The sequence below is a fragment of the Amblyomma mixtum genome, chromosome 3 (assembly GCF_055824585.1).
Source record: "Amblyomma mixtum isolate Tamu chromosome 3, ASM5582458v1, whole genome shotgun sequence".
NCBI lineage: Eukaryota > Metazoa > Arthropoda > Arachnida > Ixodida > Ixodidae > Amblyomma > Amblyomma mixtum.
In genome coordinates, this window is record NC_143014.1 from 233036110 (window position 1) to 233057395 (window position 21286).

Consider the following 21286-nt stretch of genomic DNA (forward strand, 5'->3'; position numbering starts at 1 on the left):
AATACTTCTTCAGACATTAAAACGGAACTCGGGCGAATTTCTGCCCACCGAGATTTAATGGGCGATTTGTATTGCTGAAGGCTTTCCATCACATTGTGTAAATTATTTTTACACTGCGCAAAGAACAATTTTAAATAAGTAAAAATCTTGAATCGAAATCAAAACTCCCGAGCGCGTCCCGGATGGGTGCTTTGGTTGACGTCAGTGATGACGACACAGGTTGCCTTAGCGAGCTGCATGCGCCTGGTGCCGCAATGCCGCGCTGTGTGAAAAGCGTGTCGCTCTGAGAACACCATGTAGAAGGCAGCATGCAATATCAGCGATTCTTCCGAAATGTCATCGGGCTGTGCCTGCGACGATTCGTTGATAGGTATTAGCGTAAGCGATTCCTTATTTGACGAAGATCTTCCGCGACGGCAGAGGCCTGACCATGGCAACGCTGAGCGAACGCAGCTCGTCGCGCTTGGACATGGCTGCGAAGGGTGACCCTCCCTGAAATTTCGAATTATAAAACGGTCGAAGGAATAGATTTAATGACACATGTGCCATAATTATAGGTGTTCATGTGGCGAATGCCATCCGTCGCTAAGAGTAGAAATGCAGTGCACAATCTGCTGCCCAAGATCGGTTGAATCCGTAACAACCTGTAACCGGTTGTTCCCAATATTATACCTTGACCGCGGTATCGTACACCTAAACCGACGCTAGGTACAGTTTTACAACACCAGTTACGTGGAACATCCTAATGGGAATAAGATTTCGCCGCGCCATGACAACTAGATTTCTGCTGCAGCATGCATATTCCGTAGAATTTTGAAGCAGTTTATATGCTCTGACATGTTGATGGGTCTGGTATACCTGGTCAAACAACGAGGCTGTATTTATGATGCCGACCGATACTTTATCCCTAGACAACATTCCTTCTCTTGATTGGATATCAACTGGACAACCTCAATTAATATAAATAATTTTGGCTGCGGTTCGCTTCTTGCAGTAATTTTAGGAAGTGAGGTTTAATGAACTAAAAGAAGAAACATTCGAATCTAGTTATCTTTGCTCGCTTTCTCTTCATTGCTTCCGCTCGCACGGTTTAGCAGGCATCATGTACGGGAACAACGTAGCCACAGCATCCGACTTCAACCACTGTCTGCTATTCATGACAACAAAACTCCTCCATCACAACAATCCTGTCTTGGCAGCGGATCCTCACGAAATGTTCCGAGCACAAACGTGTTCGGAAATTCATTGACAAATTGAGGCGCCGAATAGCATGAATCTATTTGTCGCGCACCTCTTTGTCTTTCGCGATTTGGTGTTAAACCACTCTCTTGTTTTTCGCTGCGTCATTGGGATATCCCACAGCTACGCACCAGCTGCCACACATTCCTCCAAAGACCTCAATGTACTAAGCGAGAGCTAAAACTATCTGGTGAACTCATGATGGCGGTCGGAAGCAGGCCGTCGCCCGTCTGTGCTTTCACATGTTGCTCCAAATAGCGCCGCAGTCGCCCAGCCCCGTTCCAGGTTGTGCTAAGCATGAGCACTAAATGTAAGTGTACATTCCAACCCACCTTATTTCTTCGAGCTTTGTCGTCTTGAGCATTATCGGTAAAGGCCATGCCTAGTTAGTTGTGTGCATTGTCGTCGTCGTCTGCCCCACGCGGCATTCAAACTTGTGACGTCATCGAGCACAGGGTTGGCCGTAAAAACCTCCTGCTTGGCCTCACGAGTCGGGAGTGTGGCAGCCTTTTTTAAAATTACCGTGTGAAAAAACTGCACCGTTCTCCGCAGTGCTGTTGGGCACACACAGTCTTGACATCGAGAAGAAAATGTGACAACAATGTTATTGAGATCTATGTCGCTGAAATTTCCACTTTCCATCTCATCATCTGGAAAGAGACAAAAAATATGTAGTCTGGTTGTCGAGAGTAGATGTAGGTGGTGCTGATGAAAATCTAGTATTGTGGGGAACATAACCGGAAATTCCGGACTACAGCATTTTTCACCACTAAGTTTCTCATGGACGTAATTTTTTCATATATGGTAAGATTGTACTGCCACAGTCAGTATGTCCACAGATCTCTCCTCGAAACGCTTGCATTTCTTTGCTACTAACGTTTTCTTTAGCTTCAAAAACGTTCCACATTGATTTACCAATACAGTCTTAACCATTAAATGCTAGCAAAAGACATACTTTAAGAGAAATATACTTCTACGTGTCGCAAAACTGGACAAACCCCTTCAATATTTCCATACAATACCTTACAATATTCTGCACTGACCTCACTATAAAATTCAAACCCAAGGACCCTGGACTGTGGGTGGCTTTGTGACTGCTCCTAGTGTGGAAGCATGACATAGACGAACCTCAGGGAACGCGTTGCAGGTGCTAGAGCACCACATTGATTGTGGCTGTACTCGAGTTTTGGCGAAATTTTTTCGCTGCTCAAAGGGCCACAGCCTTCATCTGCTTCCACTCATCGAACCGACCTGCGCGCATGGCCTCTCTGGCTGCTTCCAAGGCTGTAGGTGCCCTGCCATCAGCCGCTTCTCTTTCAGCTGAACGGCATGTCGTTGTCGCCGCGGTGGCTCAGTAGTTAGAGAGTTTTTGTGCTCACCATGCAAGGGAGCCTATATTCAGGACTACCGTTCACTGCAGTTAACCTCCTTCCATGCATAACATTGCAAGCTGAACTGTCTAGGATCCATGGCAATCTCAAGGAGCAATGCTGACGTTTCTCTTACCGACGACTGGTCTGAAAAGTAACTAATTAAAGGATGCACGGTTGTGCCACAGGAAATATTAGCGCGAACAGTTATAAACACCCCTTTGGGACTAAAGGGACGCGCTAAAAAATCGTGCCCCACAAACAATATTTTCGCCAACAGTGCGTCGTGCCCGCTAAGTGTGCACGCCTTTTCGGTCCTGCCAGCGGCGTTCAAATCCAGTGCACCGTGACAGAATGAAGTTTCAGTTCTCGTCCAATTTTCGCGTCAATACAGGGCCACCCACGGTCTTATGCGTGCTTTGGGCCGCTTGCGCCTGGCGAGGCTGCAAATTTTCAGTATGATTTCAGCAGCGCGAACACGGTTAGGAAAAAACAGACAGAAAGGGGGACAGAACAGAGCGCTGAACTATCAACTTTATTTCAAGAATGACCAAGACCCCGCTCTTAAATACACACGCCACAGAAACGCCCACCTGGGGGATCTATCTAAGCACAACACAATCAGAGCGCGAACGAGTATATTATCACTTTTCCCCGGTTATCAAGGATACAAAGAGCATGAGTACTAACAAAGAAAAGACTAAAAACCGGTGAAAGACATGTAAAAAGCATGAAACAACAGGGCTGAGGGTGCATGAAGGTCTGAAGAAAACACAAGCAAAAAGGCTAAAAACACAGAAAAGACATGTGTTCCCCGTTTCAAAAGAACATCTGTGCTAAAAAAGCATAAAAACCAGTTGACGCGCGAAATTGTTGAAGCTGCCTACATCAGGAAGTCTAGGGAAGGTTGTGTGAGCACTCCTTCAATCTCCCTGTCCGAAAAAGAAGTCGCTTTTCTTTCTGGTTTTATTTGATTTCTCCCGTTTTAGAGGCATCTTTTACATGGTTTCTGACGTTTTAGCCGTGTTAGTTGTTGGCGTTCATCCTTAGTTAACTTTTTTAGCAGTTGTTTTTCGCCATTTCACCTAACAACCTCCGCTTCCTCGGCCTTGTTATCCCATCGTGTTGTAGCAATGTCTTTCCTGTGTGTTTAGCCTTTTTGCTTGTGTTTTCTTCAGACCTTCATGCACCCTCAGCCCTGTTGTTTCATGCTTTTTACATGTCTTTCACCGGTTTTTAGTCTTTTTCTTTGTTAGTACTCATGCTCTTTGTATCCTTGATAACCGGGGAAAAGTGATAATATACTCGTTCGCGCTCTGATTGTGTTGTGCTTAGATAGATCCCCCAGGTGGGCGTTTATGTGGCGTGTGTAATTAAGAGCGGGGTCTTGGTCATTCTTGAAATAAAGTTGATAGTTCAGCGCTCTGTCCTGTCCCCCTTTCTGTCTGTTTTTTCCTAACCGTGTTCGCGCTGCTGAAATCGTATGGATTCGCACCAACTAGCCCGCCAGATTGTGTTATTAAATTTTCAGTGGCGTTGCTTTCCTCCGCTCATTACCGATTGTACGCTTTAGAGAAGCCTCCATACGTGAACATTTTGTTCAGCACCGGTGTTGCTTTCATGCTTGCATCTGCGCTGTCGGAATGTATGTGTTAGAAGAGGTAGCTAACTAATCAATGTAAAGTTGTCTGGAAGTCATCATGCTCTAGTAAAGGAACCTAATACTATGTCCCCACTCATTAAATCGTATTAATGGAGGGCTCTTTTCGGGGTGCACCTGTATTCATTGGGGCGAGTGCAAAGAATAAGTCTTTTTCGGCGGTCCGCAGCGGTGTACTGAGTTGGCTCACCATAACTTGCGACAGTTTGCCAGCAGAGAGTTTTGATGAGAAAGGCTCTGTAGCACCATTAAATATTGACTTAACACATGATGCATATTAAACCATGATGGTATAGTAACATAAACTTACTGCACCACTGACTGACTGCAGGGAGCGCTAAACCAGCAACTCTGCGCAGGAGGAAGGAAATTTGGAAGGCGGAAATTTTAGCGACTATAAGCTTACTTGAGATAATTGAAAAATTCACATTTATTGTAAAGTAAAACATTGCTGAGAATAATCCTTGGATATGCTTGAACACTTGAACCTCTGTGTTACTCGTTCGCAGAATGCCTCTATATGAGTGTTTAAAAGTCAGTGGTCAACCAATCGCTTCAAAATTCAAATTTACGCAACTACGACAAAATTACAAATTTCCAACTTTTGAATAAAAATGAAATGTTCCGCAATACAACATCCCGAAATCTTCACCCACAATGCCTGTCAAGCTAAGATTCCAAACTGGGAGGTGACAAAAGTACTATGACATGCGTAACAAAAAAAAAACGTGAACAAGGCTAGATACACAATATGTGTTATGTGGGTTACAATTACAATAAAATCCGTTTCTTTATTTGCCATGTCTGACGACCGCAGCTTCTTAAGCTGCTTAAGCTGCTTAAGCGGCTTAAGCTTCTTATGGTTCCATTAGAGGAAATGTAATGTCTTGTGGAAGCACATTTTGTACCTCCTGTAAACCACTCGCGATGGTCGAACACAACTGCCCAATCATCAGCTAAGACAGCTGCTTGTAAGCCACAGGATATCAGCTGCGGTCAATAAGCGTCCCTCCTGCGCAGTTATCGTGGGTCGCTTAGCTGTCTGCGGGTGCCACGGTGCCTGCAGTTCGGTGAAGATCAAACGAATGCTACAAGGTATGTGTGGAGTGTTAGCGCTGCTTGCCTAGAAGCGCGCGCGTTCAAAACATCGTGCCCTATGCTGCGAAGCCAGTGATTTCTATGAATAATGAGGCGAACTAAAGATTGATGTCAAAACTAAAAATAGTCTCGTGCTCTCATAGCCTTTGTTTTTAGCGAAAAAAAAAAAACTTAGAAAACCTCCAGGTTTCGTGCGACGCACTAGACAAAGGCGACGAAATAACACACAACCAGTGTAGTCTACAAACTGCATGTTTCGGTTGTTGTTGCTGCCTTAGTGACGTGGCACATACCCACGACGGGGGATAGGCGAAGGTTCAGAGAGGAGGGCCAAGAAAAGAGGGTAAACAGCTGCCAAGCTAATGGTTGTGCTTTGAGTAATAAGTTAAAGATTAATTAACGAGGTAAAAAAATGGGTGACAAGATCAGAGAATTGAATACATCAAAATTACGGACAGATCTTTTAAAAAGTGCAGTTTTTGATACAATTAGCAAGGGAATCTGCCGGTAGCTATTTTGTGATCGTGGAGGGGTTCTAAAACTTGATGCAGTGCAAAACGTCTGCGCTCGTACAGAAGTAGAGAAGAAGCGGGGCCCGCAAAGTGAGTCCCAATTTTGTAATAGGAATTTCTAGATGCGTCTTTCTCTGGTGCGCAAACCTCCGGCAAGAGACTAGGAAATGCTCCAAAGTTTCTACATCTCCACAAGCCAGGCAAAACGTTTGGAACTGAACCCTCATCTACATAAGTAAAAATTTAAGCGGTACATCCTGCACCGCGTGACAGTCATCGCTATCTACACTACCGGGATTTGAACACACAAGCCTTGCATGGGTACATGTGATATTGGTAGTCAGCGGTCTAAAGCAAGGGATCGTCGCATGTGTCGGTTATATACTGAAAACAATTAGAACGAGACGTTCCGGAAAAGATGAGATTGGGGACGCTACAGCAGACAGGTGCTTTGAGAACTGATTTTGTCAAGAAGTCTGGTCCATCATTTCGAAAAATACCCCAGTGACCTGGAACCCAAATATAGCATACCTCTTTCATTCATCCAGGAAGAAAAGACTTTAGTGAGCTGCTCAAAGGACCGCCCCTCGTGTACTCCAGCACCAAAAAAACCGAGGGACAATATGAGGGGAATATCACATGAGAAACTTTGTGAGGGAATTTTCAATGCAGCCAGCTCAAGAGCCATAAACTCCGCTAGAAACAGCAACAACGAATGAAGCCTATATTTAGAGGAGCGGGGAAAGAGTATGCAACCAAATTCCAAAATTGGTCTGACATAGGCTTTGTAAAGAAGGGGAAGCGCGTCCGGGCGCATGACAAATTTCCTAATACTTACCCGTAGTAGCCTACCGAGGGCACGCTCACCTTTCTAACGGTATTCTAACGGTAACGGTATTGTAACATCGCGAGTAACGCCTAGATACCTCCGAGATTTTTCCTTTGGTATGTTGTCCGAGGGATAGTGTAGCGAGATATATAAAGGCATGTTAGATTAAAAAATTAGCATACTACTTTTCTGCACATTTAAAACCAAATTAATGTTTTCCAGCGAAACCTTGAGTGCACTGAGTTAAGCCTTTAAAGAACGATATACAAATGAATATCTGTTGCAGAGGGAAAAAAGGCCATGTCGTCTGTGTAAATATAAACTACAACGTTATGGTGTAGAGGAATGTCGCGGATCCGCATATTGAAAAGGGGTGGCGAAAGCGCAGAAACTTGAGGCACACCTCTGGTCTCTGCATGTTTCGGCTGTCAGCCTTCGTTGTGTTTTCGCCCTTATCCCTCGCTTCGTGTGTAACGTCGAATTTCAACGAGTTAATGCATCCGCAAGGCCATAATTTCTCTTAAAGATCGAGTGGTGCATTTGAGGTGTATTCATAGCTTTTTGTTTGCGACTCGTTATCTGCTCGCGAGTTTACGAGCGATGCATTATGATTTAAAAAAAACAGCAGTGGAATTTTTTTTAAAAATCGGCTCATTATTTACAAACCAGGACACAATCTAAGGCTCTGAACAGTGACCGAATAAGAAGTGGCTGAACTTACCCGCGAGACAAGTTACATGTGCAGAGGATATCCTATTTACGTGCGGTGCATTTGTGGCGTAAGATTGCTTTAAATGGCTCTGCATTTTCCTGCTGAAATCGCGGCTGCCTTTTAGAGTATATGGGGGACGGTTATTTTCATCAATACTATCAAAACGTACGCAGACCAGATGATACATACATTACTGCGTTCACACAATAGGAAAGCGAGGAGAGGTACGGGAAAATGATCAAATGCGAACATTGACCTTGTGGGAACAGGAAATGTTCAAGCAACCTTATCTTCCTGTATGCTATGAAGGAAGGTGAATAAAACAAATGACCTTATTACAGACTGCTCTATGCCAATCACACAAATAGAAATAGCCCCAGAGCATCCGGGATTTTGTACAGGGCCAAGAGAAGTCGTATTCAACACCCTCTTCTCACATCTACGATAATAAGGCAATATATGAAGGTGGTATCCCATGAACATAACATCTATAAAACTCAGTGGGCACAAAATATTTCTCAGTTTCAATTTTCAGTGCTTAGGAGTATGTCTATAGCGTAGAGCTCGTGTTTGCGATGGATATGGAGATAGACTTAATCATTATCAAAGCATTCCCAAATATATAGACGGTTAGAAAGCATATGTATTCTTCAAATCACTGCCCAGCGCACATTCATTGAAGTGATTTCAGCACCACAGCCACAAACAATCCGCATGCACTATTTCACTAAGTACAGTCAACCCAAAGCATAATAATTTATTCCGTCTGTAGGCCCCAGAAGACAAAAAAAAAGCGGAATTCACTATGGAGCATGCATTTTTTTTAGAAGCTATCAGGCGATCATCCGAAAATAACATCCAACACTTCCCATAGAGGCGTTATAAGACACCTTTCTGGCTGGTATAGTCTTTCAGTGGCAAGGGCACACCACACTACCAAACCGACTGTAACACAGTACCGTTGCAGTGAGATACGAGCAGAGCAGTTCACACTTTTCCACTTAGGTATACGGAGCACCGCTTCTTCGCGTGCTGTGTGCTCTGCGTGTCGAACCACAGCGTCTTTCCGAATGCAGCAGCATAAAGAAAGGGATTCATAAATACCGGACACTCCTAAAGAACCCTGCTGCCCAATTGGCTGTAGCGCACCCAGCGGCTGGTTGCGAAACTTGCGATTTCGGTTTCAGGCGCGCGCTGTTTGAATGCTAGCATTCAGTTGAGGAGACCTGTTCAGTAGGGTCTTCCTTTGCTATTCATTTATTTTCGATCCAGACGTTAAGCCCCATAAAGTAAACCAAACCATTTAGCCCCTCTTTCATCTTTATGCGGCATGCACTGAATTTTAAGAGTTGCTAATCATTAATATAGTGGTAAATCTAGCGAATGTTATTTCTCGCGAACACGCGCCAAAAAGAGAAAACGAAGCCGATGAAAACGAACACGCGCGCGGCTATAGGCCTGTGCAAGGTTGCTCTCCCAGGGCTCCAGCGCTTTCCAAACACTGCGTCACAGTTAAAGCCGCTGATTCGAGAACCAGCTCTGCCGTGCTTCAAGGATGTGCCATCCGAACAACTACTGGGAGGATGAGTGCCACCCAGACGCTTCCCAAACCCGCAGGCGCAAAGGTTCTATCAATCCCCATGCGCAGTCTTCTCCTTCTGAGAGGGCACTGGTCTACCACCCCGTCCCGGAGGTCGAGCACATCCTCGTTCAGATCTTACGTCGCCGCAGCCAACCCTTAGCACAGGGGACTGGTGGTGATCGCCGGCCCGGAGCTCTGGGTCGAGGAGGACAGGGAACTGGTGGCGATCCCCGGCCCCAGTATCTGGCTCGGGGCCCTCCGATGACGCGGCAAGCTGTCTTCCCACGGGAGCGCACCCAGCCAGGCGTAGCCATCAACCACCCTCCGCGCGACCACCACGGTAAGTTCATCACGAACAGTCGTATTCTTGAATCTTGGCACACACTCGTAGATCATTTGCTTTGACTGCGGTGGAAGGCGATGTTCAGCGAAAGCTTGAGGCCATTGAGCGAGCCTCGCGACATTTGAAAGGCGGTGCACTAAATGTTTATTATATGCAAACCAAATAAGGAGAGGAGAGGTTACGGCAAAATGAAGATGAAAATAATTTTTTGGGCACTAAGGTGTATAGCAATCGGGTAGTGCTGCTCGCTCTCTGAATCGCCCCGGGTGCACTTCGGCCGCCGGCCAACAGGCAAGCAGCTCTTACGGTAGAAGTTGGCTCTCTTCCGTTTGTGCGTCATCATGTTCTGGTCCGCCACCAATCGCCAAATGCCTCGTCGTCCCTGACTTCCAGTAACCTATAACTCGGCTCTCCTGGCGGGGAAAAAGTGCAATCGCTTTTTAGAAAACTAGTGCATCCAACCAGTGTGCTTATCCATATTTCGCAGGCAGTAATTCGTTGGAAACGTAGCGTAGATGTATTCCTGACTCACAACGCAGAAGACAGCACTCGAACAGATTTACACGCACACATACACCCTTCCATAATAAGGAAGTAATCCACGTATCCACCCAACTGCCGTCATGGGGCTAAAAAAGAAAGTTATGCAGCTTCCACTGAAACTTCGTAGTGAAAGAAAAATTCCTCACCGTCGAGGGTTGGAACCCCAAACACGGACTAACTTTTCTTGAACCACGAAGTTTCTGTAGAAGCTGTATAGCTGTCTTTTGTAGCCGCATGGCTGTGCTTGCGTGGATGTCAGTGAGTAATTACTCCATTGCTAGATATCTACTCCGTCTTAGGGGATTTCTTTGAACATTTGACCGTGCACCCTTCAAGTGGGTCACGTGGCCTGTGTGCCGCAGCTATCAAGATCGGATTCATTAATTCAATCTCATTTATTCCTTTCGGATCTCCAGCCAGGATGGTCTTCAAACACTGCAAGACTGGCACCAAGGAGGCTGAGGTTACCACCGTGGAGGGGAAGAAGGATGTCACGTCGCTTCTGGGATATCAGGAAGCTGGCACAAAGCCGGGGACGGCCAATCCTCCAGCTGAGGGGTTGCAGTGTGCGCTAGCAGCCAGATGCGAAGGACGAGGATGTCTGCGGCGGACCCCATCGCAAACGAAAATGCTGAAGTTGCTGCTGAGAGAGAGCCCAGGAGCCACCTTAAAAAATGCCGAGGAGCTTTGTTTCGAAGGTGTTTTTTTTTAATTGACAGGTATACCGGCTACCTTGGATGCAGTAAAGACTGCTTGAAAAACGCCGTCTGTCTTCTGTTTTCTTCGCCCGTAGTCCTCTGCAATTACGCTATGCAGTTTCTAAATGTGATAATTTCTACTTCGCTAGCTGGCCCTCCAGCTCGCAGGCTGGAAGCAGACATTTTTAGAGGTATTGCACGCCGCCCTTAGTTCGCAGTTTTGCGTTAGCATTCCGTTGCTTATGACCAGGCTTTCCGTGGCGTACAGAAAAATCTTTTTGAATCAAATATGCCATATTTTCCGTGTTAACCATGACGACAGATAAAAAAACCTTCAAAGCCAGTCACACTGTGTCCCCCTCGCATAGCCGCTAAGATATCCAGTTCTCTTTCTTTCGTCACGACAAGAAGAAGATGCTCTAACTCCCGCTGTCTATAGTTTTGCCATTCCCCTGGGCAGCTGATCGTCAGTGAACTGGAAAGATTGCAGTCAAGCTGCGCGAAAGGCGCAGCCTGAGTGTGAGCCCACAAGACAAGCGCCGACTAAAAACAATTTTACCGGAAGGCACGTACAATATCGCGCGCATTCCATCGAGGAGTTTCAAAAACTGCCTAGAAATGGTGTGCTCGAAACAAATATTTTGATAAAAAAACTGTAAGCTGTGGCAGACGTAACTTTTAAAGCAATGCTAATTACCTAGCTAAGAAACAACAATTACACTTTTTTGATTAATCTCGCAGTTAGAGTCAATGGCGCGGTTTCGTAGTCACGATCGAGACGACCGAAGCCTTACCTATTTTTGGCAAGAAGAAAAATTTGTTCCCTGCAGCGCGGGGAATTCCAGTGCTATTTTCGCAAACAACACCAGAAAGAAGAACATGGGGCACGCGTGCACTGGAAGTTCAGTGCAAACGTAACGTCCGCTCACGGCGTGTTGCAACGCTCATGGCACCCTATTCGAACTTTCTGCATGAAGTTGCTGAAGCATGGCGGTCGCCCTTTTTTAATTAGACGTTTACTTAGAGAGTGTTGCTCAGTTTTTACAGGGTTTACAGTTCTTACAAGCAGTATACTGCTTTAACTTTGACTTGGTTGTGTAACTGCCAGCAGTGCTAGTGGTAGGTAGAGTTTGCATCCGAAACATGAACGTTTGGGGCCTGAGACGCCGTAGTGGACGACGCACAATTAATGTCGACCACTTGAGTTGCTTTATCGTGTCCTAACATGACACAGCACACCGGTGAGTTTTACAGGGCTAGATGTTAAAGCCAAGGTACACGGCCTCCGCGTCGTCACCGTCGCCCTCATTTAGCATACTACGCGGCCACAGGATCATGTGATGACGTGCATACCCCGAGCGCATAGCCCGTGCCTCGCGCTTACATCGACCCCTCATCTGATGGCGACTAAGTTAGCGTGAGGCGAAGGATGATTGCATGGCACGGCACCCTGCACACCTGCGCAGTAGCAGCCGCCGCAGTTCTGACAAAGCCTCCAGCGGTGACGCGCGCACCACTCGCTTTGCGGCAGAGCCATAGATGCAGGCTGGGCAAAGCGTGCCAACGCTGCACGTATGCGGAAGGCCAGAGCGAAGAACCTGCGGTGGGTCGAACAGGGGACGAACGCTCTCGAGACGATGCCCGCATACGCGCTGCACGAGGAGTGGCTCAAGTCCGTGCCAACACATTTACCACACTATAAAGCACTCGGTATAACCTTCCCAAGAAGAACACAACCACACAACCCTCTCGCTTGACATCATCGTTCAAAAGAAGTGCAACAATCGGAAAAGCACAATGGCGACCCTGCTAGTGCTGATCATCCGCTCCACCAGGGGTCGCTAAGCACCAATATTTTTCTTTTTTTTTGCGCTGTTCGCCTTGCAAAATCTTAAACAGTCCTTTCATAGCCGCATCAAGCACTTTCTTTCCCTACGTCGGCCCAGTATGCCACCATGTTTCCTGGTAGCTATAGGTCCGACGGCGGCCTCCGCGGTCAACATGCTGATAGACCCAGCATCCTATGTGCTTACCCCGCTGATCTCCATAAAGCAGAACCGCCACTTAGTACTTTTGAGCAGTGGGAGATCGCGCTGCTCGGCTCGGACATGGCTGTCCAACGCCGTGCCCTCAAGCGAGCCAGCGAAGTCATAACACGAAGCAAGTTCTTTTGATCATCTATCGTCGTGCCAAGTTTCGTTCTTATTTTTTTTTTGAACCAATAACGTTTTTAAGCATGAAATGCTTTTAGCTCCCGTTGTCGGCAGTGTGGTGACGTCACGCCGAGACCGAGAGCCAACATCCGGGCACTGAATTCCACTCATCCGGTCACCGTACGAGATTTAACGGGACTCTCTGAGAGGGCCGCGCTTCCGCGCCGTCCCGTAAGATGGCGCTGCGGTCCCACACTCACGCATGTAAAAGAGCGGCTGCTGGGCCTTCAGCTCATGAAGGTTCCCCCTTTGGCTGGCAGATGTATACACGCTCGCGGACTATTCGAACGCGCTGCAGATACATTCTTGTCAGGCCTGCGTCTCGTCGTGTCCGCGTACGCTTCTGCATCGTCCTGCATTTCATTGCCGCCACCGTCACAGCTGTTTAAGCCGACGAATGGAGCCTGATGAAAGGAGAGTTAGGAAGCGTCTTGCCGAAAGCGATCGCTGTGCGAGTGATACGCCCATGGAGGAATGAAACCATAGGAGAGGACCTCGCTATCCGAGCCGCGTTACAAAAAACGTGCAGGAAGTCACGTGGTTTCGCAAGGCCTACTGATTCCTTGGGCGGCGGCGCAGCCAATAGCAGCGTTGGGCGCAGCGGCGTCGTCTGCTTCACGCATCACCCACGTCGGCAGAGCCGGTCGAGTAGAGTTGGAAATTCGCATTTTAGAGCGCAGCTCTTTGGCGTCCGTTCCTGGGTTTCGCGTCGTCGTCGGCGTCGGCCTCGTAACCAGCTCCGCCCCCATTTCATCCCCCCAGCGCTATCGGCGTCAGCGGCATCAGTCAGTCGCTGCTATCTCTTCCCTCCTCCCTTTATCGTGTTGTCCGCTTGCTGCGCGCGCTTCTGCCCCCATCGTTTGCCGTTGGGTGTACACGCCGCCCCCCTCCCCCCTCTTCTTGCGAGTCTCCGGTTGTCAAAGCGCCGGCTCGAACTTAATTCCTTTCTTCGCTCCTCCTCCAATGCAACCCCTGTGCGGTGGCAATCAGAGAGCCAGATCGGTGGCGCCGGATCTGTATATGTGCACCGCCCGAGTCGAAATTGCGAATACGTGTGAAAAATAAAAAAAAAATTCTGTGATAGCGCATACATGTGTTGCTCGATTTCTTTGCCTCAATCTGTCGAAAAGGTGAAACAGCTTATTTGCTGCGCTGAAATTTCGCATTAGGAAGTAACGTAATCGTCGGTAATTTTTTATTCAATCGTTGTGGTCCGCGGGAGGCACAAAGTTCCAGAGGCCTGTAGTCGGTGCCGGTCTTCATTGCTGTGCGCTTAGCTCATTCAGGATGCCATCTTGACGAAAGCGGTTGTTTTGGAAGCCCGCGACAGCTTTCTCTGAAAAGGCTTGGCGCTGCAGCTTCGCTATTCTTTTTCGGCTTCGCGTTTTGTGCGGTTGCGTCCCTCAACGCTGCTAGTCTTGTTCCAAGGAGAAATTTACAGTGCCGACGGCTCATAAAGCGATAGACGACGGTGACACGCTGGTTTATATGGTTACAGCAGCGAGGGAAGAAAAAGCCATTTGCGAGTCGGCGCTTGTTTTGTGTATGTATACATGTTCTGCGTGTTCCTTCATTTTTGTGTATTTTTCCCGCGCTGTTTTAATCACGAATAAATACAAACTCCTCCAGACCGTGTCCTTGTAAGTATACCCGTTCCGTCTACATTCCCCTGTGCATGACGGTCACAATTGTTGGCGACCGATATGCGTGGGCCGCGCTGTGCTCACCGAAGCGTACAGTGCCAAGAAAGCCGCGCCGCATCCAATGGTATCCGTCAGCAAAGCGATACGCGAAGCAGTCTGAAGCGTATCATATCTGTTTACTGTACGCTGTGCGAGCGATATGTCAACTGCGTGCAAGTTTTCTCCGACATGGACCCTGTGGATCGAGCGATCCGCGCGGCTGTCTCGATCGAGTGCTGTTGTGCGAGCGTAAGGACACATAGCCGGGTTTAGGATGCGCAGTGTTAGGTTTAAAACATTTGCGCTTAAGGGTGGTGAAGTGTAAGGCCATGCCATTGTAAGATTGAGTGTACAGCCTTTGTCAAAAGTTTGGAGCCCAGGGGGGTTTTCTTTTTAGCCACACTCTGTCGTTCTTAATGGATATCTAGCGCTCCAAATTTCCTGGACATAAGAAGATTTCTGCTACTGCCTCCTGCAATAGGTAAGACATACATGAATGCTCCTGGAGTCCCATTATAAAGTTTGGAAGTGAACCCCCTGGGCTCTAAACTTTTTACAAAGACTGTACCTCGCAACTTACCGTTTACCGAGATGCCGAGTCGACCTGCGACCACCTCGCCGAGTTGCACTTTCTTGCATTCAGCTGATTAAACGCATTAGTGAAGTCCAAAATTTGTACTTTATTGGAAAATCAAATTATGAGTCTTAAAAATGTTTGATACAGCACAACACTTATTACAAAACATAGCTTGCTACGTGAAGCAAGCAAAATCTTTTAACAGAAGTGATAACACTCATGTATGGAAGGAGAACACACATAAAAAGGATTCAACAAATATATAGAAAGAAGAAGAAATGCACAACTGAATTACATCACTTTGCAACCATGAACTATTCGATCAGAGAGAGAGTAAAAACATATAGGAAGGCAGTAAATGAGGGCTTTGAGACAGAAAAATATTTGTGGACCGTTCTTGCCCAATTGTGTGAAAGCTTTCATTTCTTGGTAGTTGTTTCTGCATCGCAAAGTTGATAAAATTTAAGCAATGTAGATGCAAAGTAATTGGAGCCCTGCGCGGAAGTGACTTGAAAAATTGGTAACAGTTGTCCCAGCTGGTGGAAAAAGTGAATCATTTCCCTCCCTTCTGCTTCATGTATTCCTTTCTGTAATATATGCAAAGAAAGAGTGCCCTGCTGACACTACTTCTATTGCTGCATTGTTGTATTCGACTCTTATCTGCCTAGCCTGGAACAGTATAGAAATAGCATAGTTTTCTGTTCTGTTTGTTGTGTGCTATGTGGTACTTGTGTGCACATGCTGTTTTATACTTGTCAAAACCACGAGCCAACCAACATAGTCTGCACATAAGACGGGCATTTGAGCTGTGCACAACTAAGGCATGATGACAGCTAAAGAATGATTAAGATAGTATACAAATTGCGGCTGGTAGAATGATAAGGTTTTCCTCTGTATGCATATGTACCAAGTGCATGTGGAAAAGTGTTTTCATCATTTAAGAACATGAATTTGTTGCAGGTTGCAAAACATATATTTTTTATTTATTTACATATACTGCAGGCCAATGTTTTGGCCCAAGCAGGATGGGCATACAAAACAACAAGAAGAACATATACAATGCGAGGAAGAACCCATGGGAAACAACACATTTCTTAAAAGAACAACTATATGATAAAACTAACATTGGGTAATAAATGGCAACAACACACCTTATGTATGATATGAATGCAAAATGCATCACAAATAACTCTTCTGGAAGGAAACCAGGATATGTTAAGTATGCAAAATATGGCTTTCTAGTCCTTTCACAAAATCTTTGCTCTTAAAAATGTTGGGTGGTAAAGAATCCCCTTATATGCTAGAACATATATGCTAGTGCTTACTCTGTTGCTGCGTGCAGTGGGATGATCACCCCCTTTTGACACTACTAGTTTGAAAGGCCAAAATCACCTTCTGTTGTGTTGAATATCTAGAACTAAAATTGTAAGCATGGTACACTAATTACTCTCTTGATTATTCCGGCTTCTATAGTATGAAAAACATGCACTCCATATTTTTACAAAATACGATACTTCAGTCACCCAGTACCCTAAAGGACAGTAATGCAGGCACGCTAAAGAAAGCTCTGGGAGACTGCTAACTGCAGCCTTTATTCTTGAACATCAGTGACCAATAGTACATGTCCATCTGTGAAGCTACAGCACATAGATTCATGAACAAGAACTAGCATTTGCACTCTGGACATGTACTGCTGATGTTACTTAACTGACTTCTTTTTGAAAATGTGCGTATCGTTCATTTACCACAAAAGACAAAAATCTGATTTTAGGAAGCAGGTAATTTCTGGTTGATTCAGTAGCAATCAAGCTAAATCAAAGCCCTGATTACTCTTGAAAAAACTGACAGTGACTGCCATCAAGCATGAGCCTAAGTCGGTGGTGTACATGACGCATTCACATTACAAAGCTATTCTTTTCAATAATCAGTATGACAGGTTATAATGTACTCTAAATTGTGAGCGGCCGTTTGAATAGAATTTTATTTTGACAAAGTCAGACATTTACAGTATTTACTCGTGTAATTTGCGCCCGCACTTAGATTGTGCACCCCAAAAAGTTCAAACATTTAACCGGATTAAAAAAAAATACTCGCACATTTTGCGCACTATGCTGAACCAGACCACCAGCATGTATACGCGGGTGCGAACTCTGCGCAGTTTACCCGGCTTGCTCGCGCTGGCGGTCGCTATCCCGGACGAACAGCTGCGCGCTTCCCAAATCCAAAACTACCGTACCGTTTGCTATACGGTTTGCCGCTAGTGAGCCGGGCCACACGCAAGGGCCCCGTTTTATTGCCCGTTATCTCCTCCCACTGCCGACTTCGCGATTGAATCTTTGCGCGTTTATTGCTTTGAGCTAAGCACGTGCCGTCATGCCACCCCGCGGGGAGCTACATAGCGTGGGCGGGGCGGACGAGTCAACCTTTTTGTTTGCCAGCGAGGGGTGCCAACCTTTTTTTTTTAGGACGTGTTCGGATGACTCGCTTGCGCGTAAATTGCGCACCCTCTTTTTGGAGCCCTAATTAAAGAAAAAACGTGCGCAAATTACGCGAGCAAATAAGTACGGTGCTCTATATGCCTTATGGAACTTCTTTATGATCTCCTTTGTAAACGAACTATAGTTTTAAGGAATCACAGTGCTCTCTTAGTTATAAAACAGTGACACTTCCCAGGCGCTATGGCCGAGATAACAACAAAAAAATGCACCGCCATACAGATTACTGCTAGGCGCAAACATTTGCGCACTACAAGTAATAATATCAAATGGAAATGATGCCCCAAAGAATGTGCTCGATGCTAAAGATGACAAGTATCTCTTTTTATTTTCTTCTAATGAGGGAGTGCGTAAGCTAATAAATAAAAAATCATGTACAGTAAGCAGAATTTCATCAGAGCCATATATAAACCGCAGCCAGTTTAGCAGTAATGACACAATTCCTTTTAATCACTGCGGAAATACTGTAGCCGCGCTACTCGATCATAACGTCTAGCTAAAGCCATTTATTCGCAAATCATTCTATTTCTTGCATGAACACCTACAACGTCATATTGAAAGCATACATGCAGTCAAGCTATACACCTTCTCAATAAGAACATTTCTTTCCAATCTCTTGAGAATGTATTGAGGTGGTTCCTCACCTGAAGGGGGACGGCATCCGCACGTATACGAACTACGAGCGGCGACATCCGATCGAAGTGCTCGGGCAGAAAATGTTTTGAACATACGGAGGTCCATTTTGCTGGTTCCCAGTCGCTTTTGCCTGGTCTAACGGCCTCAGTCCACTGCCTCCTTCACTCTGGATCTTTCGGAAACCTGTTTGAAAACAATTATTCACTGCACTCGGACAAAGAGCCACCAATAAGGCCGGGGCGGTACGAATACCACGTTCACGCCGTGTCGTGCGTTATGTTCTGCGAGCATGCATTTTACTCATTACGCAGTCAATTAAATACGAAAACAAAATGCAGTATACTTACGTGTGGAAAGTGACGCCCGGTTCTTGTCCTGGCGTGCGCGACCGACACCCAGGAACGCAGCAGCTGGGCATCGCAGCGTCTTTGTTGTCAATGGGAGCAGAAGTCTCACTTTCCGCCGTGTCTGACAGCTGCCGACAGCCTGGCGCGGCGCGAAATCGTCTGCTCGCGCCGCTCGCGTTGATCTTCGCGGCGCTGGCATGCCATTGGCTGAGAAAACGGCCAAGTGTCATGGCGGAGCCCTCGCTTCCGGCTTCAAAAAATGTGACGTACAGCCTCTCCTCTTTTCCTTCTTTCCTCCATGGATACGCCACAGCAGAAGACTGCTCGCCCCTGCCGGCAACGCCATGATTATGCGGCCGCTCCCAAAAGCTACAAGGCCGCCACGGTTCGCGGCTGCTTATCTAAGCCCGCTCTATTTCAGGCGATCGCTTCGACGCAACAAGAAGAGTGCGGTGTGGTGTGTTGAACACTAGACCCATTTCATGATTTTGACTAGTACCATGTGTTATACCCGTAAACATTTCATCCTTACTCTACTCTTGGTTACGGGAGAGGCAGAGATTTTTTCCTCCTGCTGCATTTCACCTCCATCAAAATGCTGCTGTCATGGCCAGGATTTATTCCGGCGTCCTTGGACTCAGTAACCGAATGCTATAGCCACTAAGTCACCACGGCTAGCTGCTGCCGGCAGTAATAACTAGGGTATGCGACATAAAAGATTTCATTCTTAGCTACGGAGCAGACTGACGACGTAAAGCGCTCTGCTGGCGGCTTTTAAACTCACTGGGTAATAAAAACAAGTTCAGCTTTCCTTTCAGTTTCGAGAAAGAAATTTCATCTTATAATTCATACCGTTTGATTCCGTCATTACAGGAAAGCAAAATTATACGGCTTTCAAATGCACTTTTCTGTGCATAAAAACCCGGCAACCACCTGCGCCACTTGGTCCAGTCATTGCTGTATTGTTTCCGAAAAAGGCTGCGGCGTGCCACAGCCATGCAAATCGACGGAGTCTCCTTGCACGCACTACTCGGACAAGCATTCCTCGATAGTACGAAAGGATCCCCCACTTTAAAGCGCTTTGGTTAGGGGACTTTTTTCGAGGAGCTTAGCAGTTAAAGCGTGTTCGCAGCACAGCCGTCTATTGCAGGATTTCGATATATTTTTTTAATTCTCAGTAAACATGCTAACCCTGCCAGTCGGTCACCAAACTGTCACCAAAACCAGTATCATTTTCTTGTGCTACCCTGTCGCACAGTGGTCATGTCAGTGGTAATGGCACTGGGCTGCTGACCCGAAAGACGTGGGTTCGAACCAGGCCGGAGCGGACGAATTATGATGGAGACGAAATTCTAGAGACGCGTATACTGTGCAATGTCAGTGCACGCTAAAGAACCCCAGGTGGTCGAAATTTCCGAAGCCTTTAACTAGAGCGTCCCCATACACATAGCCTGAGACACTTTTGGATGTTAAACTCCCAGAAGCCCTAAGCCATTTTAGTATTCTCCACCATTTACCGACTGTTGCGTAAATCAGAGAAAATCGGAAAAAAATTCTCTCGGCCTAACCGCACGTTGATTCTAGTTCAAATTTCGCACAGAGGTTGGATTTGGTGGTCAGTTTTGTTTCATACTGCATTTAGATAGGGTACTTGCCTGATTCGGTCAGAATTATTTGGAAATCCCCATCGTCTGCTTCGACGGCGAACCAAAACCAAAATGTTTCGCAGCTTTGGAACCCGTGGCGCCATCTCGGAACCACCGATGAAACGAGCCCTCTACCGGGGTGGGTGGCGGTGGGGTGGAGTTGGACTCGCGTAGCCAAGTCATGGGCATGGCCTACTCTTGATCGCTGTACGATCGTATTTTTCGGTGATGTCTTGCGCTGCTTCGCAGCAGAGAGCACCAAGCAAAGATAATTTGGTCACCAACTTAGCACAGCTGAGTTTCTCCGGTGGGTGCGAGATGGCGCCACGGGTTCCACTGCTGCGAAGCATTTCGGTTTTGGTTCTCCGTCGCCGCAGACGACGGGAATTTCCAAATAATTCTTACCGAATCAGGCAAGTACCCCACGTAAATGATGTATAAAACAAAACTGACCACCAAATGCAACCTCTGTGCGAAATTTGAGCCCGAACAAACTTGCGGTTAGGACGAGAGAATTTTTTTTCGATTTTCTCTGATTTACGCAACACGCGATATTGGTGGCTAAGTACATATGGCGTTTGGTTGCTGAGCCAGAGGTGACGACACCGAACTGCGGCCCTACCTGCGCTCCTTTTCGATGCGGGCGAAATGCAAAAATATGCATGGTTTATGCGATGCCAGGGCACGCCCAATAATCTACACAGTTTAAATTATCTCGGAGGCTTCCAATGCGGCGTGTCTAAATGTCCACGCATAGCTTGCGGAGGAAGAAAATGCGGAAGGCTGTATGGCTTTCTTCTTTCTTCCACTTTCTTCCACTTCCACTTGAGCGCAGGTTCCCAATAGACATATTAACCAATCGATACAAAAGCCGTCCCCATTTTGCACATCACTAAGCTGGGCCCGCGTTTCCTGTGCGTCCATTGCTGAGGGCAACAAAGAGCGTACCAGTGATGGTCGCTCCCTACGGGCACCGTCCGCTGAAAAATGCAAACTACGAGCAGATGTCACTCTGATGAACCTTACAAAACCTGCAAAAAGAAGAACAATATCATTTTACGAACCTGCCAAGCGGAACGTTGATGCAGCACATATCAGATGAGA

At 46.6% G+C, this 21286-nt stretch overlaps 1 protein-coding gene across 1 annotated transcript; it reads left to right on the forward strand.

The window, feature by feature from the left end:
- Positions 1-8975: 8975 nt before the first annotated feature.
- On the forward strand, positions 8976-10523 carry LOC149354024 (uncharacterized). Its single transcript, XM_089575907.1, is given in 3 exon segments — positions 8976-9342; positions 10305-10441; positions 10443-10523. Coding segments are annotated over 3 exon segments (585 nt in total).
- The last annotated feature ends 10763 nt before the right edge of the window (positions 10524-21286 follow it).